General features: G+C 42.1%; 2 protein-coding genes across 2 annotated transcripts in view; both read left to right on the top strand.

Moving 5' to 3' along the window:
• naa15b (N-alpha-acetyltransferase 15, NatA auxiliary subunit b) overlaps positions 1 to 3,918 on the top strand; it is a 29,577-nt gene extending 25,659 nt beyond the window's left edge. Inside the window, exons 16-20 of the mRNA XM_061245015.1 lie at positions 390 to 498; positions 863 to 961; positions 1,347 to 1,490; positions 1,589 to 1,686; positions 2,094 to 3,918. Of these exons, the coding sequence (XP_061100999.1) occupies positions 390 to 498; positions 863 to 961; positions 1,347 to 1,490; positions 1,589 to 1,686; positions 2,094 to 2,294 (651 nt within the window). The 3' untranslated portion in view covers positions 2,295 to 3,918. The remainder of the gene's footprint in view (positions 1 to 389; positions 499 to 862; positions 962 to 1,346; positions 1,491 to 1,588; positions 1,687 to 2,093) is intronic.
• Positions 3,919 to 11,017: 7,099 nt separating this feature from the next.
• Positions 11,018 to 19,793, top strand: LOC133131298 (ras-related protein Rab-33B-like). Its single transcript, XM_061246592.1, has 2 exons — positions 11,018 to 11,503; positions 15,838 to 19,793. The coding sequence occupies exons 1-2, from the start codon at positions 11,288 to 11,290 to the stop codon at positions 16,288 to 16,290; spliced, it is 669 nt and encodes a 222-aa protein (XP_061102576.1). The 5' UTR covers positions 11,018 to 11,287; the 3' UTR covers positions 16,291 to 19,793.
• Positions 19,794 to 23,163: the final 3,370 nt, after the last annotated feature.

Raw genomic sequence — 23,163 nt, 5'->3', positions numbered from 1 at the left:
CTGTGTCCCAATGTTATGGTGCCCTGAAATTGGGGGGGGGGGGGACTATGTATACACACTGCTGTAATTTCTACTTTGTGCTATAAAAATGTATAAAAATGTCCTTTATTCAAATCTGACTGCACTTTAGTTCACCTGTTATTCACACTATATTGAAGTTTGCATAACACAATTAGATGTAAAGAACTACATCCAGATCACATTACATGATCAAAATCAATAAATTAAGATGAGGTGTTTCTTGAGGCCCTGTAAACATTTGATCCAAAATGCTTCCCTTAGTAACAAAATTCTGAATTCCCAATTCAAAGCTCGGAAGACCAGATCAATGAGAAGACCGCAGCGTCTTTGGTGCTTAACTTTGCCCTATTGTTCCATGTGCTCAACAGGTAGATAACCCACTGGAAGAAGCGGTCAAGTTCTTGACTCCCTTGAAAAACCTAGTGAAAAATAAGATAGACACTCATCTCCTGGCATTTGAGATCTACTTTAGAAAAGGTAAGCATCCTTGATGTCAGAGTGTTGTAGAATTGTTGGAGCGAGGGGGTGGTAGTTTGTTACTTCAGGATCAGACAAGCAGTGGATTAAGATCATTAATCCTGTGGAACATTTCCCAAAAGGACTGTTCTGTGCACTTTCAACAGTATTACTACACTTAAAACTGTGCTGCAGCAAATCAATTTTAGAGCTTCCTGTAAGAATCATGAAATTTATTTCAAAGTGGTTGCTTTGGCATCACAGGCATAGCTGATTTGTAGCCATTTGGTTCATCTTACCTGGAATGATACACCAGATTTTACTTTCTCATAGATTTCTCATGTGCGGTTTAACGGATTTAACTGCTTTTTTTTTTTCCCTGTAGAGAAGTTCTTGCTGATGCTGCAGGCGGTGAAGAGGGCGGTCTCCATTGACCCAGACCACCCTTGGCTCCACCAGTGTCTAGTTCGTTTCTTCAAAGGAGGTGAGCCCCAACTCTGGGTCTTCTCCCTGATGCAGTCCCCATGACCTCACTTTTGCAGAATATTTCGGTGTATTTACACTTGCAGTAATGGAGATGGACTGGCAGTCACCCTCCCAGCCTTGAGTTCAGTGTTTTGTGTGCACATAGTTATGGCATTGAAATGCTAAGCAGGAATGGTTCCCCTCCAAAACTGTTTCTTTCCTTGTCCTTCTTTTCTAGGGTATAGTTTTTCTTCCTAATCTTGTGAAATCAGAATATGCAGTGTAAATATATAGTTGTTTGGTTTGTGTTGGAGAACATCTTTGTTGGTGAACTGAGTGAAGTGGGTGAGGAATTGCTCCGTAGCTGTTCTCACCTGGAACACCCCCCTTGTTTCGGTCTGCAGTGTCAGAGAGCAAAGACCTCCCCTTGGCCGTGCGCACAGTTCTGAAGCAGGAGATATCCCGGCTCTTTGGAGAGTGTGATGCCAAGAGCTTCAACGAAGCCTTCCTCAGCAAGCACTCCAACTCCATCCCTCACAGAGTGGCAGGTGGGCACAGAGCGCTTCACTAACCCTTTTACTCCATAATGCGCTCTGCCTTTCCTGACTGACCTTTGACACCCCCCCCCCCCCCACCCCTCCGACAGCTGGCAGAATGATGTTCTACCTGGACCCTAGCACGGAGAAGAAGGCTGTGGAGCTGGCCACTGCACTGGACGAGTCCCTCAACAACAGGGGCATTCAGGTGAGGCAGCGATTTCTCTCCGGCCATCGCCACCGATACCTGTGGAACACCGTTATTAATGTGCTTAGAGCTCTAAACACTAAAACAATCGGCACGTTTACTGATCTGTCAATCAAAAGTGGTTTTGAAGTGATCATCCATGCAGGCCATGTCAGACGTCCAAGGCTTGTGGTTTTTTTCCTGTTCAAAAGTACATATCCATTTTTTCTGTCTTAAATGTGATTACACCAGGACTTTAACTCACTTAAACTATCTATAAAAAATCTCCGGCAGAGTGTAGTGTGCATTTTGAAGACATTCAACGAAATATTGTTTATCACTGTAGTGACTTATAATCTTGCATGTACCCCAGGTTGCTGTGATCACACTTTACCCAGAATCCTCTTATTCCCTCTCCCATGCCTCAGATCTGCACGGATGTGTTGGAGAGCCTCCACGACGGCACCCTGGGCGATGGGCAGTCGATGGCGGAAACGTACCGGGCGGAATGTCACAAGCTCTTCCCCTACACGCTGGCCTTCATGCCGCCGGGGTACGAGGAGAACATGAAGATCACCGTCAACGGCGACCTGTCCGCCGAGCCCGAGGAGCTGGCCAATGACATGTGAGGGAGCGAGGAGGGGGGGGGAGGGGCTGGAGAGACTCGGGGAGCCCGCCGCCATTCCGGAACACCGCCGCCAGGGTCCTCGTTACGCCCCTTGCTGGTCTTCTTGAGACCTGGACTGAATAACGATGGCATTGTATTTGAGAAGAGATGATGGGGGAAAAAAAAAAACAGAAGAGAATAAAAATGGCCATTTTACGTTTTTTAATCTTGCTGACGACTACTCTCTAACTGAAAATAAACAGTAAACACAAAAAAAGTGAAAGTCTCTGGAGACTGAATGAACGAACAGCGGTGGGGTGCTCTGGAGGAGACGCAATAGCAGATCGGCTACATGTAAACCACGTTCTATCTACTTCCCATGTTTTTAAAGTAATTTATAAAAAATAAAAATATGAAAATAAAATGATAGGCTACGAACACACAGCGGGGGAGGGGGTGTTGGGGAGGGCTTGGTGTGTGCCAAAAACCACTCCTTTAAAAAGAAAATAAAGAGAAGGGTATTGTGGGAAGGAGGGGGTCCACGCTTTTTGGCGCTTGGTTTGAACCCTGAGCACAAGGCGAGGATCGCTGTGGCATGGATGTGGTCCAGTCTCTCGGCCTGCTGTTTCAATGGCAGGACTCCACAAATGGTTATAATGGGAGCCAAGAAAGACTTCCCCACCCCACTGAGGTAGGGGTCAAAGGTTACAGTATGAATGGCAAATGCATTGGTTTGCTTCTTTTTTTCTTTTTCTTTTTTTCCTCCTAATGGGTTGCAATGTAAGAGTTGAATTTGGTGATGTACAAAGCAGTATCTTTATGAAAAATGTCAACCACACCCCCCTCCCCTCCCACCCCAGCATCACTGTACATCACGGTTTGCTTTTCTCTGTCTTAACTTGAATGAGAGAAGTGGGTTTCTTTTTTTTGTTTGTTTGTTTGGGAAATGTTAATAGACCGGACATGATATATAATAGTTTCTAAAATAAAGGAGGCATTTGTCAATCATACTGGATTCTTTATAATGACCCACCCACACAATCACACAGCAAGCTTCATTAAAAATGAGACCGTACTGCTGAAGAGGTGAACCATTTTCCTTAGGGTTTTTTTTTTTTTGGTTTTGTTTTTTGTTTTTTGAATGGTCAAAGAGAAGGGACGGTGAGCAGTAAGATTTGTGTACAGACTCTGGTTGCCAGCAGTACTGGATCTGCATTCTCACCCAGTGATACCTCTGGAGCTTTTCACATGCCAAGGTTATTGTTTTTGGTTTGTAATACTAAACATCGAACATTATTTCTCATTCTGCAATCTCAAAACAAGCCCCAGACTTTGTACATTTTAAGAACAGGGGGCCAGTTAATATATTTAAGCGTGTGTATGCGATTGTGTGCGTGTGTGTATTCATGTGTATTTATACATTTGTGTATATACAGTATACACACACATGCAGGCATGCATACACATGCAGGCATAAATACATACATGTATACATACATGCATACATTTGCATACACATGGACACTTCTTTTCCTCCAGGATCGGATCGGCTCCATCCTTTTCGGTTGTAATGTTACTACTCCCCTTGTTGTCAAACACATAAGAGGAACCAAATATACGATGCAATAAACTGTTTTGAAAAAGTATGCTGTACTCTGGTTGTGCGTTAACTTCTCAGTAGAACTGCATTGAAAAGCCTGCACAATTTTACGAATCCTGCAATGCAGTCTTAAGTAATTACAGATTGGTGCGTTTTCTGTTCTTTTTGGTTCCGTATTCCCACATATTGGTATTAAATTAATATGAGCTCAAAGTGCTGACCACCACCTTTCTTTTTAGGGTATAGACATCCATATCGGAAGATCCGTGTAGGAATTGCCTCCATTTTTATACAGGAGACCAAAAATATTTGGACAATTGTTTTCTGATTAGTCGAGTGCATTCAATCGCTTCCTTAGTTGACTTATAAGTAAGCTTTCAGTTTGTAGTCTTGATTCTTGAAGCTTTTTATTGCCTTTAGAGTCTGTGATTTGTGTTTGTCAACATGTGGTCCAGAGTTGTGCCAATGAAAGTCAAGGAATCCTTTCTGAGGCAGAGAAATAAGAGAAAAATTCAGAAACATGGGCCAAACAATATGTTTACTGAAACAAACTGTTTTGAACATTATTAAGAAGAAAGGGATGTTTCGGATCATTGCCTTGCTGTAGGATGATGCCCTGTCCAACGAGTTTCGAGGCATTTGATTTAACTCGATGCTTCTGTGCACCTCAAAATTCATTCTGCTGCCGCTGTCAGCAGTTTCCATTATCGATGAAGGAAAGTGAGCAGCACCTGTGGCAGCCATACATGCCCAAACAGTAACACCTATATCTGCCTACAACCTTTTTCTTGAACTCTGCAGGTTCTTTTAGGTACAACTGTAACCAGGCCATCCTATTTTTGTGGATAATGTTCTGCATCTTGCAGTGTAGCCTCTGTAGTTCTAACTACTGTTGATAGTAGTTACTGACACATCCACAGCTTCATAATGGTGAAAATTCTTCTTTGTGATTACTGGGCTCACCAGTGCTCTCTTTCTTCTTAATGATGTTCCAAACAAATATTTTGGTAAGCATATTGTTTGGCATATGTCTGACTTCCTGTTTTCCTATTTCTTAGCCTCATGTTGACAAATGCCAATAACAGATATGGAAAGCAGTGAAAAGCCTAGAATCAAGACTAGATACTGAAAGCTTTTTATACCTGGACTAAGGAAGTAATTGAATACACCTGACTTGTCAGAAGTTGTGAAGCCAACTGACCAATTACTTTTGGTCCCCTAAAATGGAGGGACTGTATAAAAAAGGGATGTAATGATCATCCAATATTGCCATAAATTGCGAATTCAGATTAAAGGTCAGATTAGACAGTCTGCATTATTACCATATTATTATTACCACTTACATCACCATTATTATCACTGTTCAAATTAATGTCAAATTCATGTCATTAATTTCAAATCCAACATGGTGGAGTACAGAGCCAAAAGAACAGAAATTGTACCACTATTCTGTATGTTAGGTAAGCAGTGGTCCTTTTGCTTTGTACTACTAAGTGGACAAAATAATACATAAGTTGGATCATGAGCACTGGACTGAAACATATTTGAGTTGTTATAAATGTTTGTCACAGACATATCATCATGTTGGGAAAAATGGCACTAAGGCACTTTCAGAATGATCCACCAAACAAAACCACTATTAGCACCTGTAGTCATTCAAGAAAAAAGGTTTTACACCAAATATGTTCTGAATAATGGTGGTTTGAGGCCATGTGATTCACTCATTGAATACAGAGACCTTACTGACCGTTTTCATGGTTCATTGATGGTACCCTATGCCAGAGCATAGAAACGGGCATGCTCTTTTAACATCTAAATCACAGGTGCCATAGATTACACCTGGACTGTTAGACTGGCAAATCTGAATGCATAGCTGAACTATTGGTGCTTTGATCAATTATAAGGGAGAAATGGTTCTGTTCAAACGCATTAAAAATTGCATCCAAGTTTGGATGTACATCAGAAGCCCCATGGCAAAGTCATTAAAAGCTGTGCATGTCTATGCATGCCTCAAATGTACAGACCATTTGTAGTTATAAAAATAGTATGTTCAAAATGATCTTCCCTGTTTGAACCTTTTTTGTTTTTAATCAGGCCCCAAGGAGGAAACGGCTTAATAACCCTGGATCTCATCATTAGCCTGCTGGTAAGGTTTTTGTTATCTATCCATTCAACCCTTTTCCTCCTAAGTTTGGAATGCCCAATTGAATTTTTGTCAACACTCCTGGCTGTAACCTCCATGATTGATTCAGGGAAACGTGCTCTGCGTATGCATGTGATGTCAGTCACCGTTTTTTAATCACACTGCAGTTTCCAGGACTACTAGGGTGCGTCCCAATACTACTTCCTCCACTACCACCTTGTCTGCTATCCTGAATTATGTGGGGGAAAGGCAGATATATTTTTTGAGTATTGGGATGCACCCACACTGACATGATTTGAAGGAAGACAGTGGCAGGTCCAGGATTGACCAGCACGGGTTGCTGGCGCACGATAGGTCACTATCGTCCCTGGCCACACAAGGGGTTGGGGGAGACAATAATGAACAGTGCGTGTTCAGTTCTTGTTTTAAATCAAGTCCACTTGGTGGCACAGTTGAACCTTAAATAGAAGGCATTTCTGCAGTATTTCAGTGCTGTCAGAAAAAAATATGACTCAGATTTGGCATCAGATGTGATGGTGCATTCATCTTTCAAATGTTCAACATTGACCCACAACAAAAGAGCAAAGAACTGGTTCAAAGAAGGGCAGCCAGGTTGATTCCATGTATAAGACAATTTATGAGGAAATACTTAAAATGCTTAATCTCTTTAAGCTCAGAAAAGGGAGACTTTGGGGTGATTTGATTGAGCTCGGTTAGCAGAATGAGGGGGCACAAATGGAAATTGGAAATAAGGACAAATTCTACACAGACATTAGGAAGTATTTTTTCCACGCAGTGAATGGCCACTGCATGGAGTAGCTTGCTAGGACATGTAGTGGAGGCAGAAACACTGGGGGTTTTCAAGACTAGGCTTGAATACGGTGCTAGATAGTATTTCGCTTTTAGGCAAACTAAGCAATAGGTACATCCCAGCATGCATCGGGAATACACCCTGTACAGGTTGCCAATCCATCGCAAGGCATGCTAGACACTATTCAAATTGAAACCTTTCCTAATGGACTTAAACCCTGGTATATGACAGTGATGTCAATCAGAGAAAAGGATTGAGCAATAGCATGGTGAGGTCAGAACCAGCAGCCCCTGAGGCTTAACAGGCAGATTCCCATCCCTGAGTCTGCCATCTGCCACAGCTGAGAACTCAGGCGCCAAAGACCCGTCAATCACACATGTGCACACGCTATAACTGGGACACAAGCTGGAACCCTTTATGTAACTTCATATTGCATACAGTGAAATGTGGTAAAATGTGTGGTGTGTTTGTTGTGTCATTGAATATGTGTGACTCTGATGTTCAGCAAATTTTGACTGGTGAAAAGAAAGACATTCAAAGATTCTCAGAGACTTCTGCTGGGTCTTCTTGCTGGACTTCTATGTGTCACACACACAAATTTTACATAGTGGCTCTGAAGAACCCCAGTACTCCTTCACAAAGAATCACCACAGGTAGAGAAGAAACTGTCACAGATATAGAGAGGGATTTTTATATAAAAATATAAATAAAATCTGCTGTCATTTCAACATCTATGGGATGCTCAGCATGTGTACGATGTTAAAACTTTCAAACGGAACTCTTCCTGGATGAGACATCCGAAGCAATGGGGTCCCATGTTGGTCTGGATGGCTACATTCTACAAAGTCTTTGAAGTGTTTTTTAACCAGCAGCAAATTGACTCCTGGAGTTGGTTACATTTTTCATCTCATCCATGGCTCCAGTGAATCAATTTAAAGAGGAGCTGGTGCAAAATCCAGAATGTTGTGGACATTCAGCCTCATTCACTCTGAAGTAGCATAATGTTCAGCGATCTTCTACAGTACAAGTATACAAAATGGTATTTAAAATAGCAGATGTTCTTGGATGCCTAGCTCTTTCGCTTGATTTTATTACATATTTTAAATAAAGACAATATATGTTAATAGTGATAAATGGAAAATGTGATGTGGAGAGGTGAAACATACATCACGACTCTTCCACCCACAACCTTCTGGATATTCCATATTTTGTCATCACACCTCAGCACACACACATGGTATCCCTGTATGCTTTCTGTAGAGTGGCTCTAAATATCACCAAGGATATCTTGTGCAGAAAAAGAGCAATTCCAGCTTACCAATCAGACGTTATAGCATCAGTAGCGTGGCAGTGCCGTTACCTCATTTAAACATTGTGACGATGATGAGGAAGTGCTTTGCTTTGGGTGGAATTTACCATGCACAAACTGGCAGACAAACCTTTTTGAGGTGGGTGGCATGCCAGCCATTGTACATTGCAAAAAATAATGAAATATGGTACTGCCATTTGACTGTGTGATGGGCTAAAGGAATAAAAATTTAAAAAAACATTCCCACATTAACATTGGGGTAAAAGTATGGCTAATAAAAAGAAACACTGAAAACATCATAAAAAAAATAAAAAAAATTGAAACTTTATTTTTTCACTGAATACATGTTTGAATTGATGATTGTTGATGCTAAACAATTTCTTTCAACTGGTCTGAAGCAACATTATTCTGCAAAATTACTTCTGAACGTCAGTTGTTCCGGTATTTAAGGTAACACAAATGTTGAGCAGTGTCACAGTTTTAAACACAATGGCACAATGGAAGGAGCTCTCTGAGATTGTTCGTAGCTGCATTGTAGCCTTACATGATACCGGATGGTCACTTGATGAAAACAATCATCTGGTGACATAAAAGTTATGACTTCGCCCGCTCAAGACCTTAATCCTATTGAGCAATTCTGGGATTTGCTGGATACCAAGATAAATTAATCTGTTGTAACATCAAAATAATCTCTTTGAAATGAACTTCAAACCATATGGAATGGTTTAACGAGTGAAGAAATAAAAATAATATGTGAACAATTAAATGCTGTAATCAAAACAAAGGGTGGCCACACTAGATATAGACTTTTTTCTCCAAAAGAGACTATTATTTTTGTTTTCACAATATATTGTTATCTGTTTACTTATTTTCGTCTACATGAACCAATATTACATGAAATAAATACTTGAATAGTACTTTGATTCTGATGTATCTTCATTGTGTATAATCATCACTGCACACAACTGTACATTTCTTTTTATCAAGCTGCCAAGCTAAATTATTAAAGTGTATACTGAATATTAATTCTTTATTTTAAATATATAAAGGTCTACAACAGAAAATAAGACATTGCTTAATGTATTGTGAAATTTGTGGAGCCGAATGAATTGAACAGAGGAACATAATCAGGTTATTTGTCTATATCTGGACTATGACGTAGGGTTATAGATCATTCTTAGGAACTGTGTATATTAATGTGATCCACATCTGTTTCGTGACGTGGGTAATCATTAAAGGCTCTATCTATCGTATGCTCAGAGAATGTCATGTTTATGGTTATGTTTAAGCACTCTGTGTACTGAAAAGAGGTTTACTTCTATGCTCCAATTAGTAGCCTACATTTTTTTTCTCTGGCTGCTTTGTCAGAGAGGTGTTGCCATTCTACAGCCATGTACATATCATGTTTTTTTAGATCAGAAATATATTAATAAATATTTAATAAATATAGCAAATACAAGAATGAAAATATGTACTTTTGAAGCAAAATCTACTCTGACCACAGTCACTCTGAATAAAAGCACTGTTCTCACTGCTCAATGAAAAAGTTACAGAAATGAGAGAAAATATAAGAAAATTCAAAATAATTGTCAGTCGGGAACTTGTCAGCATTCCTTGGCTTGGGCTGGATAAACGGATTCTTCGTCATGGACCATTTCTAAAAAGCCATTTCATCAGCTACAGTGAATGCTCCATAGCAACTGCTGACTTTATTACCAAAGGGGTCTGGCATATATCAAAATAGGGTTTGCTATTGTAACACCATGTGCATAAAAGTGTCTATTTCTATAACATTTAGCAAGGCCAGCAAAATTCATTGACTATATGTCCAATGCCTCAATTAAGCAAAAACCGCAACTTCACAATGAATAAACCCAGTAGGTCCATAGCCAATCAAATCACTGAATTTGAGTAAGAATGACATTTTCGTGATTCTTACGTATAAGCTGTATTTATGTTCACTGCGCATTGAACTTGTAATGTAGAGCATGTTTTAAAACGCTCATGTTAAATGAATTACTGGAATTGGGAAAGTGTCATCATGTTGAATGAGAATATTTCGTTTATTTTTAGACATATTTTAATCTCAGTGAACAACCATGCAAAAGTAACCTATGAAAGTAACCTAAATTATTGCCTCTTCGTAAAACGTTTTGGGATACTACTCAAAACTACTGTTGTTATTATTTGTGCTCAGCAGTTTCTTTCCGTTTAATTTTGGCAGTCAGCAGTACAAGAAGGCTGACAATAACCAGTATAGCCATACATACAAAATATATCTGACACAATATTGGAACAGTACAGTAGTACAGTTAAGCAGTACAGTAGTTTACACTGCCGAATAATCGGTCAATTAATGAATTAGTTAGCTTGTCATCCTTAACCAAATGGGTTGGCTTGTTCATCATGAAAAATGTTCGAAGCGATATAATATTGATAAGCTGTTGCGCCCAGTTGTTTCCAATGCGTGTAATCGATTGCTACACTTAGGATAAATGGGAGAAAATATGGGAAATGTTCCAAAAATGATGAATGAAAACGTGTCGGGGAAAATTGTGCAACTCCAAAATATTACCAAGTGTTTAACACATAAAACATGAAATAAAAAAACATTTATGATCCACAACATAAAACGTGAAATCTAAAACATTTACCTGTTCTCGGGACACAAGCATAATGCCAACATAATCTAGAACGATTGCAATAAGCAAATGAATAAGCCTAGCTATGCATTAAAAGATAACAACATGCAGGCCTAGCCTACAATAAATGTATAATATATAAATAAATAAAACGATGCTTGGTGACACCTCTGTAAGATTTTGGACGTGGTATCCGCCATGATGACGGACGCAATAGCTGCATGCGCAGTCTTCATTCAGTTCATCTTCTGGCTAACGTTACGTTACGTTACTGCCCACGAAGTCTGGGGCTAGAACGTAGGCTACTGTGCTTGCTTATCAGCTAGTGCTAGCTAGCTAGCTAGTTAAAGTACAACAGGCAATGAGTTGGCACTGCTGATATAAGTAGGAGAAAGTTCTACAAAATTATAGATTCACTGTTGGATGGCCAAACATTTCGATCAAGTTAATCTGGGCTGTTTTTATTTTACTTTTAGCTACTGAGTTGCTCAAATCTTCACATTGGCAGAAATGGAGTCATCTCTTGAATTGACCACTTCTCTGCCTGGGACGTACCCACCATTGCGGTCTCGGATCTTTAAAATTATAGTTATAGGAGACTCTGGTGTGGGTAAGACATGCCTAACCTACAGATTCTGTGCGGGAAAGTTTCCGGACAAAACTGAGGCCACCATTGGGGTAGACTTTCGGGAGAAAGTTATCGAGATTGACGGCGAGAAAATCAAGGTAAAGCCCGGATGCTATAGCTAGCTGGCAAGCTGCTAACTCCTTATATTCGTTTCTTTCACCTCCTTAACATGCACAACCAGTTGGCAAGCTAGCCTAAGTTAAAGTGTCAGTTTACAGATGCAACGGAAGAAGCATTACATAAGTTAGATCTCTAGTTGACTAGCTAGCAAATCTAGGTCTCCTAAAAAAATGTAGCTATTGCTAACGTTGACTTGCTAACGTTCAATCATAGCATACGTAGCCTACGTTAACTTAGTTGATTGTTGGCTAGCTAACAGCTAATGTCAGTTGTGAAATTGTCATGTAATGTCAGCATGGCGTTAGGTAACGTTAATGTGTTACTGTGGGTACTGCAGAATTAGCTAGATTTGACTGACATTTGGCTGTCATTGCTTCACGTTACCTAATCTAAAAGCAAACTGCCACTGCCAGTTCATCCCAGCCTCGATTCATCCTAATGAGAGTTTCATGTTGGATAATACACATACCATTACTTGTGTCCGTTAAAACCCTCTAGTTATTTGCATTGATGCATTTTACCAGATACTCGCCCTCATCATTAAATATAGTCAGCAATCATGGGTGAAGAAAACCTGGCTTCGATGATACATAGTCACATTGACCTCAGTTAAACTGCAACCACTTACTCAGAAATCGCACAAAATTAGCCCATTTTTGGGGCGGCTAGCCTATCCAGATCTGGCACTACAGCTGCAGTCGTGCTACCAACTTCAAGTTTATAGTTTTACGAGGATTCACTGCACCCTTGTTGGGTACATAAAATGGGCACACATGTTTATTATTTAAATAATTTTCTTATGCCAGTAGTAGTTCACATTGGTTCTTGTCTTCACTGACACTTTCAACGAGATAAACGAGATTAGCTAGAACTAGCTATTGTGACAGAATGATGCAGCCCCCAGTACTGGAGATGATGTAGCGCTGCACAGCTAATAAACACTTTTCCTGAGCACCATTGTGAACTAAGGCGTTCTAAATTGACCCGACCACTTTCTGATTTCCGCCTTGAATGGACAGTATGCACTTCGGGGATGTTTTCGAAAGGCCTATTGCCTAATTACGTGTTTGTGTAAGAGAGGAGCCTTCAAAACTGCATTGCGTTGACAGCATACAACACTGCACCTACTTGCCATTTATAAGTAATGTAACTTGCCAGTGTTTCCAGATTACGCTGGCAGTTGAAACGTGCAGTTTCACTTGGGCCGGGTAAAGAGCTAAGTTTTATTTGGCAATTTGCTCGCTAGTCTTTGTATACCGCTTGCTGCATGCTGTCAACTCTTCCAGTGACGTTATTCTGAGATAGTGTACAAAATGCTAATGCGTATCAAATGTCTGATTAATGGACTGACTCCCACTGCATGCGCTCAGCTTCCCTGGAAATCGCTTCATTGCCCCAGTGGGTTTGTACCCATGGAAAGCGGTTTCTTGAAGTAACTGTTCACCTGCTGCTGGCACACACAAACACATAAACGTCTTATAGCCTATTTTTTATTTTGGGAATATGATCACATTTATGAATGAGCTATTTCACTTACAAGTGTCAACAATAATAACTGGAAGATTAAAAGTGGCACAAGCAGCTTATAGTATCAGGGCTGGGAAATCAGTTAAGTTTATATTTCCTGGAGTAGTACTTTTTAAGTGTTTAAATTAGCTGGCTTGTCCATGGAAATTTGATTCTTTTACACAGAGACTTTTGACATGTTAGATAAACATAATTAACTTAAGTGAATCACAGTCGGCTCAACACACTTTTGGACAGCATGGTCACAGATTTGAATGAGATTTAGCATGTTCATTTGGCCTTATAAGAAACCCCTGTAACTGAAATGACACTTGTCTCAGATTAATCTGGAAGATATGGCCTAACAAATTTGTGTGACTCCATGACTTTGACTTGGCATATCTGCATTATGTAGAGAAATGGTTTTCATATCACTGTATAGGTCTTTACCAGCTCTATATTGTACTTGCATATTATGCTCACCCCAAAATGAAAGGTGACCCAGTTCTGAGTTATGAGGAAAAATCAGCATGTAAAATCTGGATTCAGTCCAGAAGTGTGTTGAGTTGACATGGAATTACCCTATTAAGCATGCTGCAGATTGGTGCTAAACGCATTAGGGTACTAGCAGCCACACTCTGGGAGGATGCAATGGTAGATGCATTTACTGTACGTTTAAAAAAAATAAGTTCACATCCTCCACTGCATATACTGTGTTGTAATGAACACGCATTCAGTTTCATTTAAAAAAATGTTGAGCCATAACATTCCACACGTACTCTTCTTTTAACATAATTTTTTTATCATTACTTAAGCACAGTGGACTTTTGGCTTATTAATAAGGTGAGAATGAGCATGTTCTTCCTCTAATCCACCATGTTCTTCCTCCTCCTCCTCCTCCTCGTCATCATCTTCCTCTAATGGTAAATCCAGCCTTATCATCATTATAAGGCTTGTATCATTCATCATTATCTGACGTAACCCAGGTTAAGTACTTATGTGGAATAATTCTCCTGCTTGGAAATAGCACCCTTCAGCATTTTATTAGGTTACAAGCCCGGTTCTTTGTGTGCTGTGTCATGTCTCTCCCTCTCCCCTAATGTGTAGTAGAGCTCATGGACCAGATGCAGTGACATTCTCAGAAGAAGGGGTGGTTCCTTGGCTTCGCACATTTTGTTAAAAAATTTAACATGGCCCCTCAAAAACAATTGAAAGAGTATTTTTTTTTTTTTTTAACTACTGCCATTAATGTTAATGTTTTAGGGTTTCTTATTCCTGGTGTTGCACCTACTTTATTTTGTCCATGGAATAGTTTTAAAATGTAACAAACTGTCTTATGACAGTGATTCTAGCTCACGCACTCTTTACCAGCATTTCCCTCTCATGCTTTGAGATTCAGCAGTGAAAAGTGCAGAAATGGCATTCTTCTCACATACTTTATGTGCCCCTCTGGACCCTGGTGAATTCAGAATTCACTCGAAATGAGGCTGTTTGTTCATTTCAGCTGTGAGAACGAGTTCTCATGCTCCAGATTTCTGACAAAGTGCTTGTGCTTACTGTATTGACATTTAATCTAAAAAAGAAACCTAGGCCTGTATGTTCTAAAAATGAACAGGATAAACACATAGTCTCTGAAGCATAGCATAGTCTCTGAAACCAAGTTCATTGCAGATCTCTGGAAAAAAAAAAAAAAAAAAAAGTATTTGTTTTTGAAATGTATGTATACAATATCCTAAGTTTGTAACCAGTATGTTGAGGTGCAGCAGTTATAAGTAAGAGTAGAGCAAGAGTAATAAGTAGCGTATGCCTGTACCGGACAGCCACACTACTACATTAAAACATGGAGTTAATCACAGTGAATTCATTACTAAATGGAAAAAGTCTGAACGGATCCAAAAGGAAATTTAAGGGGAAAGCTGGACTTGCTCCTTCTGATTGGTTAGTAAATTGCACTACAGCAAACGCTAAGAGCCTTTTGGCGGAGTGTTCCGGAGAGGAGGGGGCACGCTGACGGTGCCGTGGCGGGGTGGGAGAATCGGCGCCAGGCTGAAGAGCATTAGTGAGAAATGAGGCGTGCCTCACTGCTTTGGTTTTGAAAGCAGGATTACCTCACAGGCCTGGGCATCGCCCTCCCCCTGGGATCAGGATGTAACCCCATCCTGCGCATCATTCCGTCACTCTCCTTCCTCAGCGCTTTCTCATACGCAGCCAGGCTCACCTGGTGTTCCTGCACTGGGCACCAGAGCGTGATTAGAGGTGTGCGTGGAGAGAGAGGGAAAGAGAGATGTTTACTTTGCCTCTTGGGGATCACACAAACTCAATGCAGAACACAGCTATACGGCGTCTGATGTTACTTAATATAAGTTACAGTATATATCTCTACTGCACTGACACACACATGCTCACACACACACGCACACGCACACGCACACGCACACGCACACGCACACACACACACACACACACACACCAGTGACTCAGTGCTGGTATTGTAAGCTGTGACTAATACTGTGTATGTGTGTGCTCTCTCTCTCTCTCTCTCTCTCTCTCTCTCTCTCTCTCTCTCTCTCTCCCTCTCTCTCTCCCCCCCCCTCTCTCCCCCCCTCTCCCCCTCTCTCTCTCTCTCTCTCTCTCTCTCTCTCTCTCTCTCTCTCTCTCTGGGTGTTTGCTTTGGTGTGGTCTCTGTTGACTGTGTGACTGTGTGCGCGCATATATATATATGTGTGTGTGTGCGTGCGTGCGTCTGTGTGTGTGCGGTGTTTGCACATGTGTATGTGTGTGCATGTGTGTGTGTGTCTCACTCCAGGTCCAGTTGTGGGACACGGCTGGTCAGGAGCGGTTCCGTAAGAGCATGGTCCAGCACTACTACCGCAACGTGCACGCGGTCGTCTTCGTCTACGACGTCACCAACGCGGCCAGCTTCCGCAGCCTGCCGGCCTGGATTGAGGAGTGCCGGCAGCACTCTCTGGGACAGGAGGTGCCCCGAATCCTGGTGGGGAACAAGTGCGACCTGCGCCACGCCCTGCAGGTCAGCACCGAGCTGGCGCAGAAGTTTGCCGACTCCCACAGCATGCCGCTCTTCGAGACGTCCGCCAAGAACCCCGACGACAACGACCACGTGGAGGCCATCTTCATGACCGTGGCCCACAAACTGAAGAGCCAGAAGCCCCTGGTGCTGAGCCAGCCCCCGGGTGCAACAGGGGCCTTGCCTCTGAGGAAGAGCGAGGAGGAGGAGAGGAGCTGGTCCTGTAGCTGCTAAGAGCGCCAGGAAAGAACTGCCCCCTCCACCCGCCCACCCACCTTCCTGCTCATTTTCCTCTCTCCTGTTTTCCTTTAAGGAACAGGTGACTGGTGAGGTGTCAGGTCACCCACATTTGCCTGGGGAGGTGGTGGTGGGGGCTGTCCTGAGGCTGACTCGCTCTTGGGACGGTTGAATCTGCAAAGACGGAAAATGGTGTCGGGCTTCAGGGTTCAGTATTGAAGCGTCTCCATGGTCATCGTTTCCTAGCAGCGGACTGTATCCGGGCAGGACGCAGCATCAGCCCCGCCCCCTCAGTCACCGTGCTTTTCAGTGGACGACCCTAGTACCTCCCCCCTCACATTTCTGTTTTTAAGTGCATTTCTTCTCATCAGCTGGTCAGTCTTGAAACCAGCAAGACAACTGTGGTGCAAGAAGGGGAACTGCACACATGCAGGCAGGGGCCCTCACAGTGTCTGTCTTCGAGGTGTCGTCTGTGATTGGTCTTGCGTTTCCAGAAAAAAAGGAAACTTGTTGAGGAACTGAACTCGTGAGGGGATGCTCCTGTGACAGTATCCTTGGCGTGCACTATTCTTGTGATGGTCTCGTGGAAGAGTGCGGCAGCCGTTGACCGCGTGGTGTCGTCTCGGGTATGTTTCAGCTCATCGGCAGCTCTAATGGCTGCTGTGTGGCTGTGGCGAGATGCCAGGCTGGCCCGGTTCGACTTCTTCAGACGCCAGTGTGGGCACAAAGGTCACACGTGACCAAAGCGAATCTTCAGACTGGTGGTTGCTTCCACATAAGGTTCATCAGCTCCACGTCCATGGGACAGTGAGCTCAGCTACATATGCCTTCCACCGCAAAGGACAATTTTCACAGGGGTTAAAAAAAAGTCCTTATTTCACTGTAGTCACTGATTTTCAGAGCCCTGGACACTTGCCTCTATATTCACACACTGTGAGATTCTGATTTTAAAACATCACTGCAGCTGTCATTAAGGAATTGTGACAAGCCAAATTTGGATTATGGACATTAATATAGGATTTCTGAAGGCATTCCAAGGTCTTGCAGACCAACACAACACCCCCATAGTTCTCCTTTATAACGTCAGCTAAATTGGTTGTGGGGTCTGATATTCACATTTGTATTATTTTTCATGTCTTGAACTTAAAATCTTAATATGGTGTACCCTTTCTCTTGTATAGATATGAATGTAATTAATATGTAAAATATTGTTATTGAACTTAGTGGAACCCTCCTGACTTGAGATATACTAACTGCAGACTACCTACAACAGACTGTGTGCCTATGCTGAGCGTCATTTTATCAGCTGCCATGTTAAGCCAATAGCAGACGTGTCAAGTGGTACTTTCATAGTGGAAAGAAGGTCGGCTCCAAATGTTTACGTGTCCTGTGTGTGAACTCAAATTCCATCTGTTGCGCACAAAGCTGCCTGAATCTGTTTGGCTAGGAAGCCACTATAAATCAATATAGTCATTTACAATAAGTTAACACTCCAAAATACTTCTAATGTATGGTATGAGAACACGGGTGTCTGTGAAACCAAATGGCTTTAAAACTGAAATATATTTCAATAAAGCAGCGCACCCTTCACCATCGTGGTTATAAATCAGCAGTTTTTCAAATAAGCTCCTGTATTTGGGATATTTCCCCATATGGATTTTGGTCCATCAAGGCAATAGGATGACAGGGTAAAGTGGCATTGAATTCTGGGGTTTTCTTTCACAAAAGGGTTTTTAAGGCCTTGTGATATAGTACTGTACTATGGTTCCTTCATAAGGGACATGCACAATAAGGGAAAAACATCTGAAGAATACCGATCTGCAAAATTTCAAATAAAAAGGACCATTTGCCTGTAAGTCTGTGTTCGTGACATAGGAATCCACTACATTAAAGTATAAACAGTTGTATGTGTGTAACACTGATGACCAACTACAGCTATGCTCGGGGAAAAGAGCAGGGAATATTGAACATGAGTTATCTGCTTAAGGATATTGTTCTTTTAAAAGGGTAGAAGTAATAAATACTCTTATGAATGGGCAGTGGGCCTTGAGCTTTCTTTCCCTCTGTTGCTTTTGCTTTTCCTTCTCTGGTTTTCCCACCATTTATTTAAACAGTGTTCCGTTGGGAATCCTTGCCTTACAGTACGGTGAAGAGTGTGGTTAATGAGGTGATTGTGTTAAACTGACCTTACAGTAACTCTATGTTGGCTGACACAGTGGGACCCTAACATTTACCGGACAAAGGTTTTGCTAACTTTAGAGAATTGACACTTAACCCTTCCTAACTGTAGAAATGGCTGTGTTTCATTTCGCTCAAAGCGACTGTTTTTGTTGCCGGTTCAGGAAGCATAGATTCACTTGATCCCTCTGCGGTTTCTAAAATGGAAACCTCTTCACAGTAACTGCAGAGTTGGGGGACCTGGAGACTTCAGTGTGAATGCATACTCCATACATGCAATCCCATACTGATTTGTATTTTAATTTCATCAATACTTCTGATGCAGTCTTGGACAAGGACAAGCTCTGTCAGTATAACCCTTCAGCTTTAAACATATGTCTGAAGGTGTTGGAGCCGCCCCCCAACCCCAACGCAACCACATATAAACTATAGACCAGGCCTACCCAACCCTGTTCCTGGATATCTACCATCCTGTAGGTTTTTTTTTTTGCAACCCTAATTTAGCACTCCCGATTCTACCAATTCACAGCTCAACCAGATCTCTAGCTGTTGAATGAGGTGTGTTTTGTTAGGGTTGGAGTGTGAAAAGCTACAGGACAATAGATCCCCGAGAACAGGGTTGGGCTGCCCTGCTATAAACTATCCATAGTCACTAAAGTAAACTAGCAAATAGAATTTCCCGAAAATTTCCGTTAGCCTGATGTGCATCTTACTTTTATCAGGCCTAACTGTATGAAAGACATTCCAAATTAAGTCATCTTTCCTCTGTATTTCCAGTAGCAGACTAACCACTAAATGCTAAAAGTCTCTGTCGCGCTTCTTAAAGATATCCAATGTTTTGGAACTGTTGCAATGTACTGTGTTTCCTGTAATGAAGACAACTTAATTGTACTATCACAGTTGTATTAAAAAGAAAAAGTAACTGCTAATGCTCTTTTTAAAAAAGTAACGTGAGGACAATCTTTTACACCAGGCCTACCCTACCCTGTTCCTGGAGATCTACCATCCTCTAGGTTGTCATTTCTACCCTAATTAGCAGCTCAATGAGATCTCTAGCTGTTGAGTGAGATGCGTTTTGTTAGGATTGGAGTGAAAACTGTTGGAGGACGGTAGATCTCCGGGAATGGGGTTGGGCAGCCCTGCTCTACACACTTAATTGCTGCCATGGAGCGTCCCACTGTAAACGGGTATGTGATGGGGTGCAGGAGTGAATTGTGGGGATGCCAACCAGGGCAGCCCTTTCATGGTTTTGAATGCGTGTAACACTCAAACTGTATGGCCTTGCGGTTGACAATGTGCAATAAAGCACCTGGATGATTTCAGATTGTGTCCTGTGGTTCTATTGGAATGACTGGCCATGCCTGACTGTAAATTTAATATCCTCTTGAGCAGACAATTCTCTAAAACAGACAGGCAGGGCTACTCTGAAAGGTGGACGCCTCAAAATTTTGAGATGGTCTATACTGAAGAACAAGTGCTGCCTTCTAAAAGTACTCCTGTGAGGTTTCATAGCATATGAAAATATACACTAATGTGATCAATTGTATGTTACTTATTTGTCAACTTAAAGCAGACAGCTTCACAGCAACACACAGCGGGATATATTCTAAAGACATTCAGGCAGAACAAGTTTGCTAGTAGATTCTCGCTTTCAGTTTCATGATGATCCCAGTTACTTGTCCTTACACTCCAGTGAAATGATTTGACGCAATCATTATGTTCTGATGGTGGTCCCATATTCAATGTGGTCGTGCTGATTCAGCAATTCCTGACACAAGTTGATTTTCAGGGGCCCTGAATTTAATGCCACCTGCTGGAGGGAAATGTATTCATGTACTGTATGTCAAGTGTTGGTGTTTTATTGGTTGATATCAAAAATACACAACAATGCTACAATCAAATATTGTTATCAAATTGTATAATAATAGGCATTTGTAATAAAATGGTTGAACAGAGTAACTTTTAGTAATGCACTGGCCTATATATGAAAATATACCTACCTGCCAATCTCAAAACTTCATAACAGTAATGTACATACAGTGCCCTCCATGATGTTTGGGACAAAGACCCATCATTGATTTATTTGCCTATGTACTCCACAATTTGAGATTTGTAAAAAAAAAAAAAACCTGGTTAAAGGCTCATTGTCAGATTTTAATAATTTTTGTTAATTTTTTTGTTTCACCATGTAGAAATTGCAGCAGTGTTTATACATAGTCTTCCCATTTCAGGGCACCATAATTGTTTGGGACACAGCAATGTTATGTAAATGAAAGTAGTCATGTTTTCTATTTTGTTGTATATCCTTTGCCTGGAATGACTATTTTAAGTCTGCGATTCATGGACATCACCAGTTGCTGGGTGTCTTCTCTGGTGATGCTCTGCCAGGCCTGTATTGCAGCCATGCAATGCATGCTTGTTTCAGGGGCTAGTTTCCTTTTCAGCATATAAAATAAATGCTCGATTAGGTTCAGATCAGGTAGATTGACTTGGCCAGTCGAGAATTTACCATTTTTAAGTTATTGACCATATATAAGTTAATCTTCATCTCATCTGTCCACACAACTGGTTGCTCTTTTAAGAACTTGACAAACTGTAACATGGCCATCCTATGTTTGTGGCTAACCAGTGTGGTTTGCCTCTTGCAGTGTAGCCTCTGTATTTCTGTTCATGAAGTCTTCTGCAGAAGGTGGTCATTGACAAATCCACTTCTGGCTCCTGAAGAGCCAGAAGTTTCTGATCTGTCGGACAGGTGTCTGGGGATTTTCCTTTATTATGGAGTCAGTCCCTTTACCAGTGCTCTTTCCTCTTAATTATGTTCCAAACTGGTGATCTTGGTAAGCCTAAGGTTTGGCCGATGTCTATAACCCTTTTATTTCTCAGTCTCATAAACCCTTCTTTGACTTTCATTGGCACAACTTTGGTCCTTATGTTGATAAACAGCAAAGACTAGCTGCTGAGAAGGAGTCAATTAAACAAACCTGAGCAATTACAAACACTTGTGAAGCTATGTGTCTCAAACATTATGGTGCCCTGAAATGGGGGGGACTATGTATAAACACTGCTGTAATTTCTCCATGGTGAAACCAAAATGTATAATTGTGTGATTCCAAATCTAAAATTGTAGCAAATCAAGACATAATGTATCTTTGTCCCAAGCATTATGGAGGGCACTGTATTTAATATGCCATTAGCCTGGTTGATTATTGAGTATTGACTAGAATTGTAATAAGAATACATATATAGAATACAAATAAAGAATACAAGTAAGATCTTGGAGGAAAAACAAGAAGACAATTGATTGGAATAAAAACATGAATATCTTTGTGTTAGATGGCTACTGATGAAGTCACTCCCAGAAAAAGACCTTGGTTAAATGGCCTGTCAATCACTTTAACTGAAAAACACTTCCTGGCTACAGGATCCGTCAGAGAAAACAAAAAGCACAGGGCTACAGCAGAAATTGATCAGGAACAACTATAGCATCAGTCATTTGGGCACATCCTGTAAACCAGTATACAAATACAGCTAGAAAAGAAAATATGAGAAAATGCAATTCTGACTCCACTTGATAGTTTTTCCCTAATCACTTCACATTTTTATTGTTTGACAGCTTTTTTTTCTCTCCTTTTTGCCCAAACCACACCTCAATTCCCGCCACAGGAGCTTTTGATGAGGTCTTTTCTTATTTTTTATTTTATTTTATTTTTTATTTTTTATTTTTGTGTCCCCGGTATCTTGGGCAAGCAGTATGATTGATCTGGGTGCCGTGTGTTTTGGGGCCAGTTTGATCTATAACAGGGGAGTATTGGAACCCTTGTATTCTTCCAGAGGTGTCAGATATTCCCCCTGTTGCTTATTTCGTACTTTATTTAGGCATACGGGGATGGGATATGAGATGGGGGGGGGGGGGGGGGGGTGGAGTAGCAAGTCTTCGTCTTCGTCTTCTTCCCTGAGTAGGCTGTTACTGCTCTCCTCCCCCACGCCGCAGATTGAGGGGGGCCGGAGGGGGAGGGGGAGGGGGGGGGGGAGTGGCATAGGAGAGGGGAAGGGAGGGGGAGAGACACCAAACATAACAAGACATACGTTCAAGACAGTACAAAGACAACTACAACACTAAAGACTTGGCTGTAACAAGAGAAGAGGTTAGCATCAAGATGAACCAAATATTCACTAAAGTGGTATGTGTGTATACGCGCATGTAAGTGGGCGTGAGCAGGTTTGTCACTTCCTGTGGAACGTTGGTGGACGTGAGGGGCGCGACAGGGCATGGCTGGCCCCGCCAACCAGTGGCCCCCAAGCATCGGGCCCCCCTCGCACACCCCGGCCGGGTCCCGGGGCCCCCGCCCCCAGGCGGCCACAAGCCCGACCACGCGGGGCCGGCGGCGGGGGCAGGCAGACGGGAACGCCACCCCCCGGGGCGCGGGGCCCAGGGGCGGGCCGGGGCAGCCGGGCCCCCAGGGCCCAGCCCACCACAACAAGCCGGGGGGGGGCCCCCCCACGCGCGCCGCAGCAGCGCCCACCGGAGCCCCGGCCCCCAGGCGGGCGAGGCGGCGCCCCCCGCAGCGCCCGGACGGCGAACCCCCAGGCCCCGCAGAGACGGGGTCTTTTCTGACCACCGCTCCACCGCTTCCCTGAAATTATCATCAACACTAGCCCTCAAATCCAAATCCATCCCCGGTTTTATTTTCT

This window comes from Conger conger, chromosome 6, assembly GCF_963514075.1.
Source record: "Conger conger chromosome 6, fConCon1.1, whole genome shotgun sequence".
Taxonomy (NCBI): Eukaryota; Metazoa; Chordata; class Actinopteri; order Anguilliformes; family Congridae; genus Conger; species Conger conger.
This window is presented reverse-complemented; position numbering and strand designations above follow the sequence as displayed.

What these genes read in the sequence shown, in the direction of transcription:
- LOC133131298 (XM_061246592.1), top strand. Translation starts at nt 11,288, where the DNA reads ATGGAGTCATCTCTTGAATTGACCACTTCTCTGCCTGGGACGTACCCA. An exon ending in TTGACGGCGAGAAAATCAAG is followed by an intron (nt 11,504 to 15,837) that starts GTAAAGCCCGGA and finishes GTCTCACTCCAG; the next exon opens with GTCCAGTTGTGGGACACGGC.